We start from the raw sequence: 18,252 nt of genomic DNA on the forward strand, positions 1-18,252 counted from the left end.
TTACTTGAAATTTTCTTGTAATATATTAAAGTTTTAAAAGTTGCAAAAATTGTAATAAAATAAAGAAAAGAAATAAAAATATATATTTGAAAGCCGCATTGAAGAGCTATACCACAGACCTGTATTTGTTTTGTACACAATCTGCGAGCTATAAACTAGTCGAAAGCAGGTATTTTGTACTTCGATAAGAGGTAATTTTGTTTCAATCTACAAGGTTAGAGACAAATAGATTTTTTTTTAGAATGATGTAAAAATAATAATCAATCAAATATCATTACATTAAAACAATAAGACGCTTCGTACACTCACAGCCCCACACTAGGATACCCTGTATCGTGGGTACCATGAATACACACAAAGACAAATACACAAACACCCAGACCCAGAACAGAAATCTAAATTCAATATTATGCATGCAATATTATGTCATTTATTCACAAATAGAATTAATACATAAGCACATACAAAAATTCTAAAGCCAAAAAGTCTTAGCATATTTTATAAATTTTAAGTTCTGGTAGTACAAGTTTATTCATATAATTTTAATAAGAAGACTTTAAAAGACGTTCACAATTGATCTCAATCGGTGTTGTCCTGGGATGGAGAGCCTCATGCACACCGATCGAGCAAATCCTAGGCAATATTACACCGGATATGTGCAAACGCGTCCACAACCGTTGGTACAGCATTTCTGTGGCTGTGGACAGCTGCTGTCCCCGGTACACGCTTCGATGCAGGTCCCAACTGTCCCCGGGGGTAATTTTGGACACGAACCACGTCTTGCTGCGAATTCAAATAAAGTTTTATACTCCCATACAACACAAAAACAATGAAATTTTTAGAGCCCTAGTACCCGGGTAAATTACTTTATTTATAGACGATATTTCAGTCCGTTTCTATATGCTACAGTCAAAGTGATCAAAAAGCATAATGATACATAATGACTAGTTAATACGTATAATAACTAATTTATCCAGACATGTGATAAATTAATCACTTTATCCGGCTGTTATATACTCGTATAATAGCTAGTGAAAGTAATCAATGTTATTGTAAAAGCCCGAAGTACGGTAAATATTAAGATTAACTGAAATTATTAATGATGAATTATGTTGTACCAACGTCATCTTGATTGTTTGTATTACAGTAACTATGAATCATACAGTTTATGTCATACAGTTTATGTCATATATGTATAATTGTATATACATGTCAAATAGATAACCTGGAAATATAGGCTGCGCGCAGTGGTGGCCGCAACCGTTAGAGCAGCACTTCTGAGGTTGTGGGCAGCTGCTGTCACCGGAGCAATATTCAGCGCAGGTCCCAGCAGTTCCATTCTTTACAGGCGGACATTCACCAGGTCTTTCTGTAAATAACAACAATTTCAGGTACCTTTCAACACGACAACGGAACTTAAAGCTCCATTCTCTCTATTAAGTCCTGTACTTTTTGGATAATATTCGGTAGAAGGGTGCGGTTTAAGAATTGACTTTTAATTTTAAGTATCCAAGTTATTTTCATAATAGAAAATTGGCTAATTCAGAAAAATCTGTGATTAGTTAAGCACAAAGAAAACTTCATTTTTAGTTATATGTAAATTCCAATAACTGAAACTAATATAAAATTATAACAGTTAATTAAAACCGGTATTCAGGTTATTTAGTCAGTCTTAACACATATTTAAAATATAGAGCAGAACACCGAAAAAGTAATAATAAAAAGTGTAAAGAAACATACCTGAGCAGTAGCAGTGCACGACCGTGATGGCGAGAACTGTAGAAATAAACATCATAATTATGATCAAATTACATCAATAAATTAGTAACGTATATTATAATATAGAATGGGATAATATAATTATAAAATAAAGTGTACTTACCTAAAAATATTAAAGAATAACGGAACATTTTGATAATATGAAATATCATATTTTATAATTAACTTTACGTTATTGTTTTGTTGTTAGCAGGTAATGTGTTCCAACTAATGAAACGCATTACTTGCTAACATTTGTTTTTTATATCAAATACAAAACAAACATAATACACACAAATCAGCTGTGTCAAGTCTGCGTCACAAATGCATTTTAATTGCATATAATAAACATTTTCTATGTAAACAAATAAATAAAATTCAATTGTCTGTTTGTGATGGCAAAATAACAGGTTTTTACTTATTCATTTAAAGAATATACGATACTTACGTCAAAAAGTACATTATTAAAATGTTTTTGTGTCTGTTTGTCTGTTTGTTTCAGAAATATCCTAAGTTTTCGAACTTACATAGATATATATATTATACTATATAGGTATAATGTACAAAAAGTACATTATTAAAATGTTTTTGTGTCTGTTTGTCTGTTTGTTTCAGAAATATCCTAAGTTTTCGAACTTACATAGATATATATATTATACTATATAGGTATATACCTACATTGAGCTGTGCCCTGCTATTTTACCCGTGAATAGTGCTATAGATATTATATAGCACGATTACGAACTCTATTACCTTGGGGCATTCACTATCGATTGTGAAAAAAACAAATAGTACCAATATTCTGTCAACATTCTCAGTAGCGTCAATTGTATAATATCATTTTTTTCGGATAAATATGACACATAGCAAAACTGGTGATAGTAACAATTACAAACAGTTAATTTACTTATGTCGATAATTCCAATAGTGTTAATTTTATTAGTTTAGATATAAAGTTGCTATTGGCTAGCGATATTATTTTTATTATATATAGTAGGTATTGCTATTTATCCATACTATTTCTATTGACTATATCCTATGCATTCATCGCCATAATTATTTTTACGGTCAACATTTAATAGTTCGGCAACATTAGAAAGTAGTGGCAATATTTATAAAATGAACAACTTTATTTATTTATTTAAAAAATATTGCATCACCTTTAAGAAGAAATGTACAAAAGGGCAAACATAATGCCTGATGGCATTTTCTACCAGTCAACCCTGGGTGGATGAGGAGAATTTGCAGCAGGTGTTATGCGAAAGTAACAAAGAGCGATAGACAATAATAGAAACAGCAGATATATCAATATGTATTTAAGTAAACAATAATTATTTATCATACCTACAAATATGTTTTAGTTACTCACAACCGACTACAGATTAAAACCCTATTTTTAAATTGAAACGTGTTACTGGCCTTTTTATCTAAACACGTTTTAAAAATACGAATACAATAATAAATACAAATAATAAATAAGATGATACTGAAATAAAAAATTAACAATTAATCATATACCTTCTACCTCAATGGTACTAATCTTATGACAAAAATGTTGCTTTACCACTTAGTTCTGATGTTGGTACGATGTAGTTACTAGTGCTATAATCAATAAAAAGCCAGTATAATGCGCACGTCATTTGTTCAAAATCTAGTAAATACACAAGTAGAAGATACAGTAAATCAAAAATATTCTGACGCATACACTTACATTATACGAGTGAATATAGGTAATATAATCAAAACGTTTAATTTTCACCACCAAAAACTGTCATTACATGTAACTCTTCAAAAAAATAATACAATCTTAATCTATGCTGTCCAGGTTAATCCTAATCTAATGGAAATCTAAATAAACCATTAAAGTTAAAATTGAAGACTTAAGGTACAATAAGGTACATAAATTTCCCACAAAAAGTGTAACACAGCGTGATTCATGATCTCATATTATATTGGCTTATTGGCCAATATAATATGAGGTCATGGATCACGCTATATTGGCTGCCTGCAGCTGTGGCCGCAACCATTAGAGCAGCACTTCTGAGGGTGTGGGCAGCCGTCGTCACCGGTGCAATATTCAGCGCAGGTTCCAGATGTTCCCCCCTTTACAGGTGGACATGTACCAGGTCTTTCTGTAAGTAACAACAGTTTCATATAATTGACAATTTCAGTGACAGTGACAATTTCAAAACCCAATTTGATTAAACAATAATAAAAAAATTAATAAATTTATTAAATTAAATTTAATGTTTAATTTAATTTTATTTTATTTAATTAAATTAAAAAATTATTAAATTAGCCTCATATATTATCGGACAGTTAGTAGGTTCCATTAAAATTATTAAAATATTGGCTGCCTGCAGCTGTGGCCGCAGCCGTTAGGGCAGGATTTCTCAGGTTGTAGGCAGGCGTCGTCAGCGGAGCAATCTTCAGCAAAAATGTTCTCATTCACATTGCCATTCACATTCGTATTTGAAACGATGCGATTATTTGGCGAATATATGTAACAAAGGAAATTTAACAAAGGAATTTAACATATGAATTTAAGGAAATTATACATGGATGGATATTGACGCACTGACTTAAGTATATTTACATTAACCTAGGTTTGAATCGTGGTTGGCAACGCCCTCGTTTTTAATTTTCTCGTTTTTTTTAAATTCATAACTACTATACTATAATTACACCCGATGGTAAAGGGCAATAGTAATTGGGTTCCGTAGTAATATTTGATAGGTCAGTATTGTTTGACCGTAAACTTTTGAATGCTTATTTCTAGCGTAAGGTCCGTTCGCATTACAGAGCTATTACGAGTAACTAGTAGAAAGCAGATATTTTGTACTTCAATGAGACCTAATTATGTTTCGATCAACAAGGTTAGAAAGAATAGCAATATATTTTTTGTGTATAATGGTGTAGAAATAATAATCAATCAAAAATTAAATATCATTTTAATAACAAGACTTTATAATACATAACTTTTATAAAAGATGTTTACAATTGATCTCATTCGGCGTACCCTTGGATGGAGAGCCTCATGCTTACCGATCGAGCAAATCATGCTTATACCGGATTCGTGCAAACGCGTCCACAACCGTTGGGGCAGCACTTCTCTGGCTGTGGGCACCCGCTGTCGTCGCTACACTCTTGGAGGCAGAACCCAGATGAGTTCGGGGGTAATGTTGGACATGAACCACGTCTTACTGCGAATTAAATAATTTTATAAACTTCCTTCCTACAAAACAATGACTAAAGTTTTAGAGCCCTAGTACCAGGGTAAATTACTATATTTTTAAACGATATTCCAGACCGTTTCTATAGACGATTTCAATACTCACTTCTCCAAAATTTCCAATTCCAGATTTCCAAAAAACTCTCTCAGGAAGGCGACTCTTGCATTTTGCTTTGTATATTAAACTCATTACGGTTTCTAATAATAAAATATAAATATCAAGACAGGTTTTTAAGTCATCCTTAGAACTTAATTGAAAGATCTAGAAGAACCGCGGGATACCATCAATATTTGGTTGATATTCCTCTTGTGCGGACTAAGCGTTTTAGCAACTCACTCCTGCTCCTCCTCCTCAACTCCTCAACTCCTGCTGCGAACCGCCAAAGAATGGAACACACTCCCGCCTTCGTTGTTTCCCGATACATACGACCTGGGATTGTTCAAGTCAAGGGTGAATAGTGAATAGGCTACTTCTAGGCAAGCGTGTTTTACCCAAGGCTGCATCTCACTTAACATCAGGTAACGTTGCAGCCAAACGCAAGCCTTAAAGTAAGATAAATAATGGACCAGTTTGGAAATAAGATACACAAAAACTTACGTGAGCAGTCCTGGCAATGCGCGAGTGTGATGGTGAGAACTGTAAAAATCAACGATCATCGTTATCATTTGATGATGAAGTTTAAAATATCCCTTAAATTTATATAATGTAAGCATATATATCAATTAATCTTCATCATCATCATAAATCAACAACTTAGAATTGTAACCTACGACAAATCTACGACTGTAAATTGCAAATTGATTATTTTATTATTTATTTCTACACACAACACAATATATTATTATTTATTACTAGCTGACCATGCAAACGTTGTGTTGCCATATAAATAAAAAAAATGTTAAGGGTGAACAACACTTAGGGGTATGAAAAATAGATAGTAGCCGATTCTCAGACCTACTTAATATGCATATAAAATTTGGTGAAAATCGGTAAAGCCGTTTCGGAGGAATACGGTAACTAACATTGTGACACGAGAATTTTATATACAAGAAAGATAAAAGTACAGTAAAATAAAGTGAACTCACCAACAAATATTAAGCAAGTGCGGGACATTTTGAAGATTTAATTTTTTTGTTTTTCTATTAATTTTATGTTATTTCTTTAGAATTTCCAAACGCTGCCTTCCGTTAAATGAGGAAATGAGCGTGCTTACCGTTTTATATCGACTACAAAACAAAGTATAAACGTATCAGCTGTGTCAAGTCTGTATTATAAGAATCCGAATTAATTAAGTACACGTGTAATGATCAGTGATGTAACGAATGTTCTCATTCGCATATATTTTACCACTCGCATTCGTATTCGAAACGATGCGATTATTTGGCGAATATATTTAACAAAAAAAGGAAATTCTACATGGAAGGATATTGGCATTGCAGTCACTTAAGTATATTTATTTATAAGTTTTTGTACACGGAAAAAACAATTATTAAAAGCAAACATTATGAAAATAGAGCACAAAGGACTGCTTATTTCGAAATGAAATCTCTTCCAGCAGCCCTGAGATCGGAATGCTCATATGAAAACAAATTTAGCGTGCATAAAAACAAAACTATAAACTATTAAACTAATATTTAAGTATAAGTATATACAGGGTGAATTTTTAAAACGGGCCTTCAGGGCCAAATCCGAAACTATAAGGATTAGCGAAAAATGCTGAAAGGAGTTACGAGGCCGATTTTGATAAAAACTAAAACTGCATCATTACTTTTTTAAAATTACTTTTTCCCTAGCCGGGAATCGAACGAGTTCATTTTGAAAAAAAAATACACCCTCTATATTATTCCACTATCTGATAGTGTTGCTTATAAGGATCAAAATCTGGGAAGTATGTAGATACCTGTATATAGATACGATACAAAAATATAAATAATATATATATATATATATTAAACATCCATAGTATATTATGAAAGTGATAAATTACTTTAAGTCAGGTTTGGATCGTGGTCGCCAACGCGCTCGTTTTTAAGTTTCTCGTTTTTTTTAAATCGTCATATTCATTTTTATGTTTAGCTTCTAAGTGATTTCGCATAAGTACTATAATTACACCTTATGGTAAGGGGCAATAGTAATTGGGTTCCATTTTTACCCTCTAGAACCCTAAAAATGTATATTTGATAGGTCAGTATTGTTCGACCGTAAACTTTTGAATGCTTACTTCTAGCTTAAGGTCTGTTCGCATTACAGAGCTATAAACTAGTAGAAAGCAGATATTTTGTACTTCAATAAAACGTAATTACGTTTCGATCAACAAGGTTAGATAGAATAGCAATATATTTTTTGTGAAGAACGGTGTAGAAATAATAATCAATTAAAAATAAAATATCAGTTTAATAACAACACTTAATTATACATAACTTTTATAAAAGATGTTTACAATTGATCTCATTCGGCGTACCCTGGGATGGAGAGCCTCATGCTTACCGATCGAGCAAATCATGTTTATACCGGATTCCTGCAAACTTGTCCACAACCGTTGAAGCAGCATTTCTTTGGCTCTGCGCACCCGCTGTCGTCGCGACACTCTTGGAGGCAGATCCCAGATGAGTTCGGGGGTAATGTTGGACATGAACCACGTCTTGCTGCGAATTTAAATAATTTTATATACTCACTTCCTACACATCAATAACTAAAGTTTTAGAGCCCTAGTATCCGGGTAAATTTCTATATTTTAGACGATATTCCAGACCTTCTTATAAACGAATTCAGTACTCACTACTCCAAAATTTCCAATTCCAAATTTCCAAAAAACTCTCTCAGGAAGGCGACTCTTGCATTTTGCTTTGTATATTAAACTCATTACGGTTTCTAATAATAAAATATAAATATCAAGACAGGTTTTTAAGTCATCCTTAGATGATTGAAAGATGGACCAGTTTGGAAATAAGATACACAAAATCTTACGTGGGTAGTGCTGGCAATGCGCGAGGGTGATGGCGAGAACTGTGAAAAATAATGATTATCGTTATAATTTCTGTCTAAACTTGCATTAACAAATTGAAGATGAAGTTTAAAATATCCCTTAAATATACAGGGTGAATTTTTCAAATGGGCCTTAAGGGCCAAATCCGAAACTATAAGAATCAGCGAAAACTGCTGAAAGGAGTTAAGAGGCCGATTTTGATAAAAACTAAAACTGCATCATTAGTTTTTTAAAATATCTTTTTCCTTCGCCGGGAATCGAACGAGTTCAGTTTGAAAAAAATTACATCCATAGAGGATGTAATTCTTCATAAAATGCTTCGCTTCCGGTCCCCACGAACCATCGTCTCGACTGCGAAGGGCACAAACATGTAACTCTGTAAGATATTAGCATACTTGCGCCGCTTCACAGCCTATCCAACATAATTTATTATTATTTATTATAAAAGTACAGTAAAATAAAGTGAACTCACCAAGAAATATTAAGCAAGTGCGGAACATTTTGAAGATTTCAATTTATTTTAATTTAGAATTTCCAAACGCTGCCTTTCTGTGAATGAGGAACTGTGCTTGCTTACCGTTTTATATCGAAAACAAAACAAACAAAGTAAAAACGTATCAGCTGTGTCAAGTCTGTATTATAAGAATCCCAATTAATTAAGTACACGTGTAATGATTAGTGACGTATATACATATATTTTGCCATTCACATTCGTATTCGAAACGATGCGAATTTTTGGCGAATATATTTAACAAAAAAAGGAAATTCTACATGGATGGATATTGACGCAGTCACTTAAGTATATTTACTTAAACCCAGGTTTGGATCGTAACGCCCTTGTTTTTAATTTTCTCGTTTTTTTTTTGTTCATCATATTCATTTTTATGTTTATCTTCTAAGTGATTTCGCAAAAGAACTATAATTACACCTGACTATAAGTAGTAGTAGCTACTTACCATAAGGTGTGTTATAAAATAGAGGAATACTATTTGTAAAACTATTAATTATTCGTCAGTATCGTCGATGATGATGTGGTATCGATGGCATTACATTACCAAACGGTACTATACGTACCAGTTGTAGAATTGTAACTTATCAATACTATTGCCGAATAATAGCTATCGATAATATCGATAGTCATATCGATTTAAGAACATAAATATTTTCGAAGTCAACTTTTCATAGTCGAATTATCGATAGTTCTGTAACATTATCGTGATGGAAAAATTTGGAAACTGAACATTTTATTATTATAATAAAAATTGTCAAAGTTCGAGTCGATCTTGCCGAGGGTTCGGTACCATCAATTTTTCATTTTTTATTTGGTAATTTTATAATTATGACAACAGTAGAAGTAAGTACAAAATGAAAAATAAAGTTAATTTAAATGAACGGCACGTACAGAGATTATTTTATTGGCCGCTCACTATCGGAGTCTGACGGAGTGTGCGTGGTCGTGCTACGGAATATATTTGTAAATAAATTTACATAAGAAAAACTATAGAAACCTGATTACAATACAATTTACTTGAAATTTTCTTATAATATATTAAAGTTTTAAAAGTTGCAACAATTGTAATAAAATAAAGAAAAGAAATAAAAATATATATTTGATAGCCGCATTGAAGAGCTATACCACAGACCTGTATTTGTTTTGTACACAATCTGCGAGCTATAAACTAGTCGAAAGCAGGTATTTTGTACTTCGATAAGAGGTAATTTTGTTTCAATCTACAAGGTTAGAGACAAATAGCATTTTTTTTTTAGAATGATGTAAAAATAATAATCAATCAAATATCATTACATTAAAACAATAAGACGCTTCGTACACTCACAGCCCCACACTAGGATACCCTGTATCGTGGGTACTATGAATACACACAAAGACAAATACACAAACACCCAGACCCAGAACAGAAATCTAAATTCAATATTATGCATTTATTATGTCATTTATTCACAAATAAAATTAATACATAAGCACATACAAAAATTCTAAAGCCAAAAAGTCTTAGCATATTTTATAAATTTTAAGTTCTGGTAGTACAAGTTTATTCATATAATTTTAATACTTTAAAAGACGTTCACAATTGATCTCAATCGGTGTTGTCCTGGGATGGAGAGCCTCATGCACACCGATCGAGCAAATCCTAGGCAATATTACACCGGATATGTGCAAACGCGTCCACAACCGTTGGTACAGCATTTCTGTGGCTGTGGACAGCTGCTGTCCCCGGTACACGCTTCGACGCAGGTCCCAACTGTCCCCGGGGGTAATCTTGGACACGAACCACGTCTTGCTGCGAATTCAAATAAAGTTTTATACTCCCTTGCAACACAAAAACAATGAAATTTTTAGAGCCCTAGTACCCGGGTAAATTACTTTATTTATAGACGATATTTCAGTCCGTTTCTATATGCTACAGTCAAAGTGATCAAAAAGCATAATGATACATAATGACTAGTTAATACGTATAATAACTAATTTATCCAGACATGTGATAAATTAATCACTTTATCCGGCTGTTATATATAATAGCTAGTGAAAGTAATCAATGTTATTGCAAAATCCCGAAGTACGGTAAATATTAAGATTAACTAAAATTATTAATGATGAATTATGTTGTACCAACGTCATCTTGATTGTTTGTATTACAGTAACTTTGAATCATACAGTTTAGGTCCGAATTCTCGTGAATTGGACTCAACCGCTCGCAGGGCGCTACCGCGCCCTGCTCGCTTAGTATTCTATTTTCTTTTATACTCCAACCTAACCTAACCAATACAAAGCCGGTGTGAAATTCTTTAAGACTGGTTAGTTTAGGTTGGAACATAAAAGAAAATATAAAACTAAGTAAGCAGGGCGCTGCAGCGCCCTGCGAGCGGGTGGGTCAAATTCATGTAAAGTCAATAATGTACTTAAAATATTTATAAGCGATCAGAGAATTATCTCTGATCACTTATAAATATTTACTATTTAGTAAGGCATGTATTTTATTACTCCACCCCATAGCTGATTTACGTACATCGTGTACAGAGACTGGACATAAAACATCTCAACGTGTCTATTATTCGATATGTTTATCATTATAAAATTACAAAAAATATAATTATGCTTAAGGAAAGTTGAATCTTTACCTATACTTGTTTTATTACTTTATCCCAGTCTATGAAGATATTATATATAATGGCTGGTTAATGTGATTTATTCCGTGTCATTTATCAATTTGACCAAACTGAGCAGATATTATACATAATGGCGAGATATTATGTATAATATCTGAATTTATCACTTTGGCTGTAACATATAGACGAATTCAGTACTGCATTTCCAAAAAAAAACACCCAAAACTACATGACGTTGAGTATTGAGTTTTAATTTTGTTTTGTTTACTTAACTCATTACAATTTATTGATACGAAATCTTACATAAAAGATATTTTTATTAGATAATATATTATGTTACTGTAACCCATAAAAATAAAAATTTCAATTTCTATAAAAATATTAAATTCCATTAATTTTTTTATAGGTTTAGAAAAAATATTATAATAAAACACAGAAACTTACGTGAGTAGTCCTGGCAGTGCGAGAGTGTGATGGCGAGAACTGTGAAAAATAATGATTATCATTATCATTTTTGTCTTATGAAAAAAATCTTATATTTTCATATTTATTTTATACAACACAATGTTTATGTACTTTATTTTACTATTTTATATATTAATAAAATAGTAAAATAAAGTGTACTCACCAACAAATATTAAGCAGGAGCGGAACATTCTGAAGATTTCAGATTTATTATATTACTATTAATTATATGTTACTGTTTTAGGATTTTCAAGCGCTGCCTCCCTGCGAATGAGGAACTGTGCTTGCTAACCGTTTTATATAAACTACAAAACAAGGAAATTACTACATATCAGGTGTCAAGATCAAGAACGTTTTATAAGCTACTCGGATACAAACGAATGCGATCTGTTTGCAGATAAATGGACGACGTTAATGTCAGTGTACCTGAGACACTGTGAGCGAGATTTATGACTGTTTTGTCTTTAATTAGTCACATAAAATTACTTCCCAGAATTTGATCCTTATAAGCGACACTATTAGATAGTTTTAGTTTTTATCAAAATCGGCCTCGTAAGTCCTTTCAGCATTTTTCTCTAATCCTTATAGTTTTGGATTTGGCCCTGAAGGCCTATTTGAAAAAATCATATCTGTATAGTCAAGTCAAATACCGATTGTGTTAGCGTGTGTGGTTTGAATACTTACTTACTAAGTCTGGTACATTTTTTCCGTTTATTAATTCCTATATTTATTTTCGATTTTCGGTAAGAACTTCTATTAGATAATGTTTTACTCTCCTAGTTAAAAAACTCCGTGTAAACGGAAATTACAAAACTAGGTAGAAATAGGTGTTAAAACCTTCGATCACTTAGTGATCGAAGGTTAAAACAGAAATTAAAGCGATTGTATGTTTTCAACACTATTTAACACCATTTTATAGAAGTTACCCTTAAAAGCCTTTGTTATTACTTATAATGAAAAAAAATGCTTAACAGCAACAGAAATATAATCTTTAAATAATCCTTATCAAAATATTTTTGCACTAATATTATACTGGAGGAGTTGGTGGAAATAAAAGTAAATATAATGCATAATATATTATTTATTCACAAATGAAACTTAGAAGTGCGAAAATGGAAAATTTATGACAAAAGCCGGCAGGCCGAATAACTCGATGATTATATTAATAAAATTACAAATATAAGCAAAATGAAACATCAGTTAATAAAACCAAATTTCAGTAACGAAAAACTAAGAAAATGGATTGATTAATTGTTCTAATTTATAAACAAGATATAGAAACCAATGTGAGATGCGATCAAGTTTTTATATGGATAGCCTCAATGGAGCCCGCGATAGGTACCATTATAATTAACATTTCACTGGTTGAGCACAGTAGGTGCCACAGCCATTTGAGCAGCATTTCAGTGGTGAAGGGCAGTCACAGTCGGCGTTGCACCGGTTGACGCAGGTTCCCGCTGTCCCTTTCTTTATCCGGGGGCACGAACCATCTCTTACTGTGAAAAATGATAATTTTATACAGTTCTTTCCATTACAGCAACGGTACAAACGTATGATTTCTTAACTTAAAGTTATATATTCATAGCATTGATAAGTAAAATAGAAAGATACTTCACCGCCTTGAAATTGGGTGAAGCCACAAAACGCTGATTTGTAAGTTATTTTTTAAAATTGTGACAAATAAAAATCTTTTTTAGAGAAAATGTACCTTTGAATAATCATGGAACAGAAAAAACTTTCTGTTCCAATGTGAATAACTAATACGTATAATTTACGTAAGAAATAAATGCGTGGCAAAACTTTATTGACGCAACAATTTTATTTCTTAAAACTGGTTACACTTTCTTGCAGGAGTGATCTATCTATGTATTTTACTCATCTAAGATTCCTGGATAAAGTTTTAGAGACGGCAGTTCGGAGTTTTCCAAATAAATCTTTACGATCATGCAGCAAACAAATATAAATTGAAAAATAGTTATAAATACATGAGCCCGACTGCCTAAAAATATATATAGTACTCCCAGAATTTTGTCGAATCCAACGACTCTCGTATGAAACATAACTCAAAAATATTACCTTCCACAGACAGGTAAAACTAATTGTTGATTCTGTATACTTCAACCATAGATTAGTAAAGATACTTCGCAGCCTTGAAATTGAATGAAGCCACAAACGGCTTATTAGTAAGTTCTTTTTTTGAATTCTTGACAAATAAAAAAATGTTTAGAGAAAATTTACGAATAAATAACTAATACTGCGTAATTTACATAATAAATAAATAATTATTTCAAATATTTTAGAGACATTTTAGCACGGAGACGTGGCAAAACGTTTTTACGCAACTATTTCAATTCTCAAAACTGGTTAAATTTTCTTGTTAGAAGTGAGTAATTTTTACTTATCTATGACTTCAACCATCACGATTTATCAATATAAAGGACAATGCCCATGAAAGTATGGACCGCCGTCCAGAGTTGCATCAAATTGAAACTTGTTGTGGACGATGTATAATTAACCAAATACTACCACCAATAATTATTTTTTAAATCAGCACCCGGGTTCTGAAGTTATTTACCGAAATGTTACATAACCTCAAAATCGAAAATATCCGACGATAGATTGATGGTCGGTTTTAACTTATAGTAGGTACCTATAATGTAGTTCGATTAACATATTCCATTTACTTTTAAAGGTAGTAGGTAAAAAAACCTAAAATAATCCTAAAAACCTAAAATAATGAATTCCGAGTATAAAATACCGCCATTTTAATTTTTAAGAACAACAATCAACATTTCGTCTTATTTTATCCTAAATGGAACCCCCTTGTTCAAAGAAACTATTCTGATCGACAAACTATGTAAGAAAATCAAAAAATAATTTTAATATTACTTTCATTTTAATGCATGAGAAAAATCATTAGTCAAAACACTAATAGATCTTATTGAATTCCGAGTATACAATTCCGCCATTTTAATTTTTAAGAACAACAATCAACATTTCGTCTTATTTTATCTTAAATGGAATCCCCTGTTCAAAGAAACTATTCTGATCGACAAATTATGTAAAAAAATCAAAAAATAATTTTAATATTTTGACGCATGAGAAAAATCAGTACCAAGAATGGGCATATTCCTTTACTTACCAGATTTACCAGATTTATTTAATTTTATTTATATACTTCTTTATAAAAAGGTTAATTGCTTTGAATTACTCACGGTAATTAAATAGAGAATACAAAGAACTTACCACCGGCGCTGTTCTGACAGTGAGCCACCGTGATGACGAGAACTGTGGAAATAATTATCATCATTATTATAATCCTGCTCATTATCATCGTCATCATGGCACAATCTTTTACAGTGTTTTATCTATGAATCTTCATCATCATCATCGTCAACCCATTATTGTCCCACTGCTGGGCACGGGTCTCCTCTCAGAATGAGAAGGATTAGACCATAGACCACCGCACCGGCCAAGTGCGTATTCATAGACTTCCCATACCTTTGATTTTTTTTTTAAGATTTCTCAGGTATACAGGTTTCGTCATGATGTCCTTCGCCGTTTAAGCACGTGATAATTAATTTCTAATACACACATAACTTTGAATAATCAGGTGCGTGCGTGGGATTTCAACCTCGGACTTCTCGATAAAGAGGCCGAGTTTCTTAACCACTAGGCTTTCACTGCTGTATAATAAGGAAATGTGTAATAAACATCAAAAAAGATTGCGTCTTCTAGCTAATTTGGTTAAAGTCGACAATAGATGCGTTGTTACCCCTGGTTAAACACCCCGTATGAATGTCTCTCCATTGCTACACTCATTAAACCTGAGACGTCCTTTAGCTTTTTATGGTGGTAGAAGGTTCCCTTTATGGTTCGACTCCAGCGGCACCAATACCACACGTATTTCGGCCTAATAACATCAGTGTTAGGCGCTGCTGTGTTGCGTTTTGAAGGGTACGGTAAGGAAGACTTACTTTTCCGAGACGTTTCAGCTTAGTCCTCAGAGGTAGCGGCGCATCTGTGGCTGACCCCAAGTAGGAATATCTAATCCTATTTGGGGTTGATGACAGATATCCATTGGCTTGTTAGCATTGTGTTGTTACCCCTGAAGACTAAGTTAAAACGCCCCGTATAAGTGTGCCCTTACCATCAAACCTGAACACAGCGGCGCTTAAAACTGCCGTAGTATACTAGAAACGGGTGTGACAGTGGTGCCTACGATGCCGAACCCCGAAGGGCTCCTATGAAAGTATAATAAAGTGAACTCACCAAGAAAAACCAGGCAATAGCGAAACATTTTGTGTTTAAAAGAAATATTTTGACTTGTTTTTCGAGTTTTCCGAACGATGTCTTCAATCGAATGAAAAAAAATTACCCACCTACCTTTTTTATATCAATCCTGCGGTAATTAAAACGCACGAATTGATAATGTTAAGTCAATTATTTGCAAAGTGAATTATTTTCACAGGAAGTGCATTTACACTATTCAAAAAAAGTTTAACATCACTTGCACATCTGATGCATTTTTAATAATAAAATATAAGACTTAAAAGAATCGTTTTTATTGCTTACTATCATGAACATCATCATCATCAGTATAAGGATAGATGAGCAATACTGTGTTTTGGTTTCAAGAGAGTGGTAAGAGAGAGATTTAGACAGATATGAGCCATTTCAACTTAGTTCTCATGGTAGCAAGCAACCCTATCGAAGGCTTATTACAAATGTCTATAGGCGGTAGTGGCAAAGAATCATCAGGTACATCGCATACTCATTATATACTTATTTTCTACTTCTATATTATAAAAATAAATATTGTTTAAAAAACTAAAAAACACGCTGTATCAGAACTAAAAAGCAATAATTATTGCAATCTAGTAACTTTGCGATGAACTTTCTCTAAGGCGCACGAACAATCTCGCCTCGAAAATCGTTAATCCTGAGGATGTTGATAAGGACAATGGTACAAAATTATTTAAATTGTGTATTGTCGTCGGTTTTTGATAATTCCTCAAAATTTTGAATTAAACTGAACGTTCAAAGTGGATAGAAATCGGGTTCAAAAATTCCCTTACTAAGTTACATACATACATATAACCCAAACTAATAAGAGCGTGTTAAAGACTTATGTAGGTCATGCAATATGCCGTGAAATAAATATAATGAAGATTTTATTAACAAATCCCAACAAGTGGTGGTTTTGTCCAATATGGTAGGATAATTAGAATATTATTTTAACGAAGGGTGTGGGCAAATTTTATATTACTAGCTGACCCGGCAAACTTTGTACCGCCTCAAAATCTATTTATCGAATATATTTCATATAAAATATAGCCTATGTTCCTCGTGGATAATGTAGCTTTCGAATGGTGAAAGAATTTTAAAAATCGGTCCAGTAGTTTTTGAGCCTATTCATTACAATCAAACAAACAAACAAAGTTTTCCTCTTTATAATATTAGTATAGATTATAATATTAACCTATGTCCTTCCCTTATGGCAAAAAACAAGACATAGGACCTACGCTCCAAAAATCATCTCCGAAAATTATCATAGTCGGGTTAAAAATAATTTCTAATTAACCCTATTAAGATATTAAACTCTTGAGTTTCTGCATACTATTTATTTAAGTAATTCCCAAATTTGAACAAGTGCAAACTTATTTGTTTCATGATGATTATACCGTAATTGTTTTATAGCGATTAATGAATGCGAATATATGCCGTGAATGTTTACATAATTCACTTAACGATTAGCAATTAATTTAAAGTATGTGTAGTTTTATTTCTTCGGGGAATTTGAACGGTGGTAGAACCCTTTGTGGTTGGACTCCGGCGGCACCACCGCCACACTTATTTCTGCCTTATAACAGCAGTGTTAAGCGCTGCTGTGTTCTGTTTTCAAGGGTGTGGTATTGGAGCCATACTTTTCCGAGGCGTTCCAGCTTAGTCCTCAGGGGTAGCGGCGCATCTGTGGCCGACCTCAGGTAGGAATATCTGATCCTATCAGGGGTTGATTACAGACGTCCATGGGCGGCAGTAGCCACTTACCATGCTCATCTACTACTTCCATATTATAAAAAAAATGTTTTTGAGCGTATGTACGTATGTTTGTCTCTTTGTCTTCCCATAGCCCACAGGGCTTCATGTATTTTAATAAGGTGTCTGTATACACACTCGGGTAGTTTTATTTAAATGTATAGGATACTCGTCTGCTGCCATACGAGGTAAACCGGACCGTTTCCACACTATTTCTTAATTAAATTAAATTAATTAGGTTAAATTAATGTAGGAATTGATGATGTATTAAATAGTCATAATAAAGCTTTTTATTTCATGCAATTATACTCGTAAATAGAACACAGAATTTACGTTTAAATTTTTGAATCATATTATATAAATATATTATACTTATAATATTTTTGTAATGTGTATTGTATCCTATTTTTTTAGTGGGAAAGCCTAATCACATTGTTAGACGTCATTATTCGCATCCGTTTGTAGGGTAAATCCCCTCTTACCGCGCTTAGCGGGCACGTAATAACGGAAAAAAGTATACTTAACAAGGAAACGATGCCCAAAGTGTACGTGCGGTTACGTGCGTGTATCTCTCAATCGTGACATCCATGGTTTTCCCCTATAACAACGTTAGATGGATTATTTTTTCCTTTAGACGTCTTTACA

At 32.8% G+C, this 18,252-nt stretch overlaps 1 protein-coding gene and 4 long non-coding RNA genes across 5 annotated transcripts; all 5 read right to left on the reverse strand.

Annotated features, from left to right (window-relative positions):
• Window positions 1-398: 398 nt before the first annotated feature.
• Window positions 399-2,035, reverse strand: LOC140750414 (uncharacterized). Its single transcript, XM_073083915.1, has 4 exons — window positions 1,883-2,035; window positions 1,741-1,776; window positions 1,226-1,369; window positions 399-783 (listed from the first exon to the last, which is right to left on the reverse strand). The coding sequence occupies exons 1-4, from the start codon at window positions 1,929-1,931 to the stop codon at window positions 644-646; spliced, it is 369 nt and encodes a 122-aa protein (XP_072940016.1). The 5' UTR covers window positions 1,932-2,035; the 3' UTR covers window positions 399-643.
• Window positions 2,036-4,693: 2,658 nt separating this feature from the next.
• Window positions 4,694-6,535, reverse strand: LOC140750419 (uncharacterized). The gene is made up of 3 exons (XR_012103205.1): window positions 6,077-6,535; window positions 5,589-5,627; window positions 4,694-4,961 (listed from the first exon to the last, which is right to left on the reverse strand). It is a non-coding gene; the product is annotated as an uncharacterized LOC140750419 (long non-coding RNA).
• An 830-nt stretch (window positions 6,536-7,365) lies between these two features.
• Window positions 7,366-8,580, reverse strand: LOC140750417 (uncharacterized). The gene is made up of 3 exons (XR_012103203.1): window positions 8,450-8,580; window positions 7,959-7,997; window positions 7,366-7,636 (listed from the first exon to the last, which is right to left on the reverse strand). It is a non-coding gene; the product is annotated as an uncharacterized LOC140750417 (long non-coding RNA).
• A 1,330-nt stretch (window positions 8,581-9,910) lies between these two features.
• On the reverse strand, window positions 9,911-11,866 carry LOC140750418 (uncharacterized). Its single transcript, XR_012103204.1, has 3 exons — window positions 11,732-11,866; window positions 11,548-11,586; window positions 9,911-10,277 (listed from the first exon to the last, which is right to left on the reverse strand). It is a non-coding gene; the product is annotated as an uncharacterized LOC140750418 (long non-coding RNA).
• A 931-nt stretch (window positions 11,867-12,797) lies between these two features.
• LOC140750061 (uncharacterized) lies at window positions 12,798-15,920 on the reverse strand. The gene is made up of 3 exons (XR_012103153.1): window positions 15,841-15,920; window positions 14,815-14,856; window positions 12,798-13,064 (listed from the first exon to the last, which is right to left on the reverse strand). It is a non-coding gene; the product is annotated as an uncharacterized LOC140750061 (long non-coding RNA).
• Window positions 15,921-18,252: the final 2,332 nt, after the last annotated feature.

This window comes from Epargyreus clarus, unplaced genomic scaffold (genome assembly GCF_041222505.1).
Source record: "Epargyreus clarus isolate Ecla_fem2 unplaced genomic scaffold, WU_Ecla_fem_2.2 ptg000019l, whole genome shotgun sequence".
NCBI classification, from domain to species: domain Eukaryota; kingdom Metazoa; phylum Arthropoda; class Insecta; order Lepidoptera; family Hesperiidae; genus Epargyreus; species Epargyreus clarus.